The sequence below is a fragment of the Acyrthosiphon pisum genome, chromosome A2 (genome assembly GCF_005508785.2).
Source record: "Acyrthosiphon pisum isolate AL4f chromosome A2, pea_aphid_22Mar2018_4r6ur, whole genome shotgun sequence".
Taxonomy (NCBI): domain Eukaryota; kingdom Metazoa; phylum Arthropoda; class Insecta; order Hemiptera; family Aphididae; genus Acyrthosiphon; species Acyrthosiphon pisum.
In genome coordinates, this window is record NC_042495.1 from 12830293 (window position 1) to 12835713 (window position 5421).

General features: G+C 30.5%; 2 protein-coding genes and 1 non-coding gene across 3 annotated transcripts in view; 2 read left to right on the forward strand and 1 right to left on the reverse strand.

The window, feature by feature from the left end:
• Positions 1 to 5421, forward strand: part of LOC100161116 (inhibitor of growth protein 4-like) — a gene marked incomplete in the record, with an annotated part of 38476 nt that overhangs the window by 32515 nt on the left and 540 nt on the right.
• LOC100573163 (glycerol-3-phosphate dehydrogenase 1-like protein) lies at positions 284 to 1738 on the reverse strand. The gene is made up of 2 exons (XM_003248569.4): positions 1582 to 1738; positions 284 to 491 (listed from the first exon to the last, which is right to left on the reverse strand). The coding sequence occupies exons 1-2, from the start codon at positions 1623 to 1625 to the stop codon at positions 299 to 301; spliced, it is 237 nt and encodes a 78-aa protein (XP_003248617.2). The 5' UTR covers positions 1626 to 1738; the 3' UTR covers positions 284 to 298.
• Positions 1883 to 4146, forward strand: LOC100573085. Its single transcript, XR_003839365.1, has 2 exons — positions 1883 to 1991; positions 4053 to 4146. It is a non-coding gene; the product is annotated as an uncharacterized LOC100573085 (transcript).

Sequence of the window (5421 nt, forward strand, 5' to 3'; positions counted from 1 at the left end):
ATAACATAACATAGATATTTATATTAAATGTAGGAATAGAATGAAATGAATCATATTTTAATTTAATTTAAGTTTGTTTAATAGTATTAGTTAATCAATTCAATATTTTTTTTATTATTTGCATAATCCCACTTTAGTTCTTATTATTCTATTTTATTTATGATTAACCATGGAGGTTAATAGAAGTACACAATGGCTAATATATTATTTTTATTGAATACCTATATCCTAATGTTATTTTTGGGAGCAAATTGGTTAGAGTCCAGTATTATTTTATTACAAAATAATAATGATTAATTCAACAAAAACTTACAACATTCTCAGGGAGTTTCTTTCCAGGTAAATACTTCACATTTTCATGAGTGGTGTTGATTATTTCTGTCAATTTTTTTCCTTCAATCATTTCTTCATAAACCCACATATTAACACAGGAATCAAATGAATCCAAGCGGGCTGCATTTGAACCAATTATTTTTGCGATAGCTGAACCCCTATACATTAAATAAATGACAAATTATAAAAGTTATCAAACAATGTTATATTAATTGTATTTTAATTTAATCTAAAATAGTGTGTATTTCCACAAAATCTACTCAATGAGTACATTTGACTTATATTATAATACAACAGAACAGTTAACTAACGGTCTGGATTTAAATGAATATTAACATAAGATAATAGTACCTCCATTTTATTTGTTTTGGTTTATTTAAAATATTAAATAGGTAGGTAGGTATTTGTAAAATCATTTTATTTAAAATTTATATTAGGTAATTTGTACTTGAGATAAATAGACATTAACTCAAAATATTTTAAATAATATTAAGTAGGGATAAATTAATAATTTAAGATGATATAGACAAATTGTATTGTCCAACACCTTTCCATATTAAGCAGGATATTTTAATAATTTTCTTATAAAAATAATCACTAAAAATTCAAAATCTATTTTTTTATTGAAATTCTCATATTTACTTATAAAAATAAGAATATTATTTATTTCTCAAACTTTTATGCTGAATATAATATTAGTACATTACTATCAAACAATAATTTTCAATAATTTATGATGACCTTTTAAATATATTTCAATGATGTACAGTGTACACACATTGTTGTGTAGGTTGAACATTAATTAATAAAAGGTTTAAAAACATTGGCATATTAAAATAATTGGTTTAATCAAAATACAGAGTATTATCTATCAAAGTTCAAAAAACAAAACACTATATTAGTTATATAGACATAATATTATGCTATGATAATAGCAATATGAAGAAATTATTTAGAAATTCGCTAGATTAAACCGGTTTAAAATTATCCCACATTATCCCGCACCGGGATAATGAACCATATAAATGTATGGTCCAAAAATTCCGGTGCATTATTTTTCACACCGGTTTAGTCTAGCGAATTTCTACTATAATAATGTTGACTGTGAGTACCAATGAGTGCTGAGACAGAATATTCATTTTTTATAAATTGTTAACATGGATAAACTTAGACATTTTTTGGTTCATTAATAGATAATTTTTTGATCCATTCAATGTAAATAATCATTAAGGCAACAATGGTACATACCAATTTCCAGATCCTAAAATGCAAACTTTTTGTTTGGACGACATGTTCGGTATACAAATGAAGTGGTGTGTTACGAAGAAAAAACTTTAGCAGTCAACGGGAAGACGTCAAGTGAAACTAAAACAGATAGGTATTATAGACTATAGTAGCCGAGAAATTGTGAAAAAAAAATGTTTGAATATTATATCAATAAGCTGATCAGCCTTCTTATCATTTGAACACGTTCGTCCTTGACCTTCGTGGCTTCGTGGCAAAGATAATTTTAGTGAACCAATTTGAAGTAGTAGGAACCGTAAGAAAATAATCGTACGACATAACGCCATAAATCATGACATTGTCACGAGACAAGACACTGACATGGCAGCAATCTGCTCACGCACCACAAAATAAATGAAATCAAAGATAGCAGGGTAGGTATATTAATTATAAGCAATAATAATTTTTTAAACAAATACCAGAGAATTTCAAAATTATTATCACCAAGCAACGATATTATCTATGTAATTATTATGTAACCACAGAATAACCAGAATGGACACTCGCTGAGCACTCAAAAATCTATTCAATTTGGTGGAATATCAGTGTATCCATGTATATAATAAAAATGTAGAATTCTTTTTGTCTGGTCACACTGATAAGGGTTTGTTTACTTACTTACGACATCAGCTGTCCATATAGCTGCCTCTGTTCGGGCATTGATAATAGAATAGATTATTCTATAATCAATGGTTCAGGGAATAACAGTCGCGCTAGAAACAAAGAATAATGGGAATTATCTTTCTAACGGCAGCACTGATATTCCAACAGGTGTTGCAAATCTGTGCCCCATAAGAACCCATGTTAAACTGAAAAGGTGTCTCTTCTGGTTATTCTGTGATGTAACCATAGGTATTCCGTGCTGTTACCACTACGATATAACATTATAACCATGATAGAATATGATAAAAAGCAATAACCTAAAAATGTGTGTTTAGGTTTTTCCGCGCTTTTCGCACGCCAAACAAACGTTGTCGACCCTCACCCACTGGTGTACAATAGTACAATATTATAAATTATATTAGAATGCCATGCTCGTGCAGACAAATGTCGATTTTGCATTCCGTAATCCGTAATCCGTAGTGGCGTGGTCTATTATCTATTTAACTGTTGTAACTTGCACTTTGTAGACGTCCTCGTTGGCTATTAAACGGTGAAGCGTCGCGGTTTTGCGTCGCAGCGTCATCCCCTGTCATAACTCATAACCACTGACGCCATCGCATGAATGTTGTGCACTTGTGCAGTCTGCATTCTACGATAGTATTCTCAATTAACAATTTCCAATTATAATCTATTGTCGACATCGTTGTGACGACGAGGACGTACGATCAATTATTATATCGAAATAATTATAATACCCGTTAGTATTGTATAATATAGATATTAACTACTTTGCAACCGGATCTCCGTGCCGTTCGGTCGTTCAGTGTGTTGGTTCGCGCATCTGTGACGGTTACCACCTAGTGCATTTACTACGGTCGTCCTCGGCGTTTCTCGATTCTTTTTGACCGGAAGAATAATAAACCATGAAATACATTTTGGTCACCGGCGGTGTCATGAGCGGCGTGGGCAAAGGCATCATCGCCTCGTCCATCGGCACGCTTCTGAAGTCCTGCGGCGTCCACGTGACGTCCATTAAGATCGATCCGTATCTGAACATTGACGCCGGGACATTCTCACCTTACGAACATGGTGTGTGCGTGTAACGATCAGAAATCGGTTTTATGTAACTCATGAACAATGATCATTTAAGAACCTTCGAAATGTGCCCGAAAAACAATCTCATCCGTATGCATAGTCAACTTATAATTGACTATGGATACGGGCATGAGGGTCTTTTGAATACGTATTTTTTTAATACAACCTTTACCTGCTAATACTCTTTTTTTAAAACTTGTATGACTGTGCTACAATTTTTTCTCATTCAAACATAGGTACATCAAATTATTTCCTCAACGCTTGCCTTCATAACATTCAGACATTTCACCACATGGCTAATGTTTTTTTCAAGCTTTAAGAATTAAGAGTTATAGGTTTTTTGAATTGGCTAGTTACAAATTAAGCGAGAAAATCAAATTCCAAAATATGTAATTATATACATTTTTATTATTGGCAATTTTTTTTCTCCAAAGAGTAGGTACTATTATAATATTGTGAATAGATGAATTGTACAAATTTGGTTGTAGAACAAACGTGGAATTATAAACCATCTCTACCTTGGTATACAATTTATAATTGGAATTATAAAAATAATGTGCTAATTAAATTGTATGGGTATACCTACTTAAGTTCCTTAGATCGAGACTAAAATTTCTATCTAATTCGACACAATTTTAGAATATTTACTAGAAAACATTTGAAATTGTGTATACTTAATTAATTGTCCACTTTGTGTGCTCGCATAAATTTAAACTGGTGATATTTTGTCTTTTTAGGTGAAGTATATGTGTTAGATGATGGTGGTGAAGTTGATTTGGATTTGGGCAACTATGAACGATTTCTTGATGTCACTTTGCATAGCCAGAACAACATTACAACTGGCAAAATATATCAAGAAGTTATCAATCGTGAGAGACGTGGCGATTACTTGGGAAAAACTGTCCAAGGTATCTTCGATTTCTAAATGGTTTAATAACTGAAGATTTTTTTTAAATTTTTACAAAATGATGTACTACTCACTAAAATAATTAAATGTCTAGATATATCTGTATACATATCATGAGATGATATATGTAGGATACTGAAATATCTTAAATTTTAAATGCCAGTTGAAGCGTAGGAAAATGACTTTTTCATCCAGTGAACTGTAAATACATTTTTGCCTTACAAGCAAAGAAGTTATTGTTCAAACCAGATTAATGTAAATCAATTTATTGATACTTTTTGTCTAATATATCAAATACTAGGTGGTAGGTGGGTTACTCCTGTACTGGCTGTACTGTTCTATGAAATAGTTTGAATCTAGACACCGTAAATGTCATGAACAGTTTATTATACAGCTGTGTAATATAAAATAGGATGTGTAGCCAGTGTGGAAAGGCAGTTTCCCCTCGCAATATATACACTATATAAAATAATGTGTAGAATCTGGATATATTTTTTTTTTATAGAATTAAATGAATACAAGTATGTGTCTTGATTTTATTATCAAACATACCATTAAAAAAATATTTCATACAGAACAATTAATTTGACCCATACAATTATCAATATTTTGGTATTTATGATATCCATTGTATTATCTTATACGTTATAATAATCAATTATATAATATAGAAACATTATTAAAACTAATTTCTTAACTTCTGAATAATACATTCATAGTTTAAAACAAAATAATGAAAAAAAGGATTATAATAAGCTTTCATATACAGAATTGTGTTTATCACTATCAATAGCTTTTTATAATTTATGTTTTTTTATTCAAGATTTTTTAATTAACCTAAACTAAATTAATTATCAAGTTACTAAAAAACTTGAAATAATCAGTTTATAGGAATAGTTTATATAAATACTATTAACTTGTATTAATAATTTCCATCCAGCAAGTTATGTTTGTTTACTCTACAGATGGGTCTTTACCCAAAAGGAGTATAATATAATTACTTAGCAAATACTTATAATATAACCACTGAGCTGACAAAAATTGGTCAAATCTGTTTATCTCTCACCTTTAAACAGCTTTCACCCCAAATATTAGATGAGGCAGGAATGACCCTATAGTTCGATACAAGAGTGTAAGACAGGCATATGGTCACCAATCATTGTGAAATATGACAGAATGCCTAAGTGGTCCGTTGGTGT

Excerpts from the sequence above, each read along its gene's own strand:
- LOC100573163 (XM_003248569.4), bottom strand. The coding sequence starts at position 1,625 with ATGTCGTCCAAACAAAAAGTTTGCATTTTAGGATCTGGAAATTG. Across the intron at positions 492-1,581 it reads ATTTTAGGATCTGGAAATTG|GGGTTCAGCTATCGCAAAAA; the intron begins GTATGTACCATT and ends TTTAATGTATAG.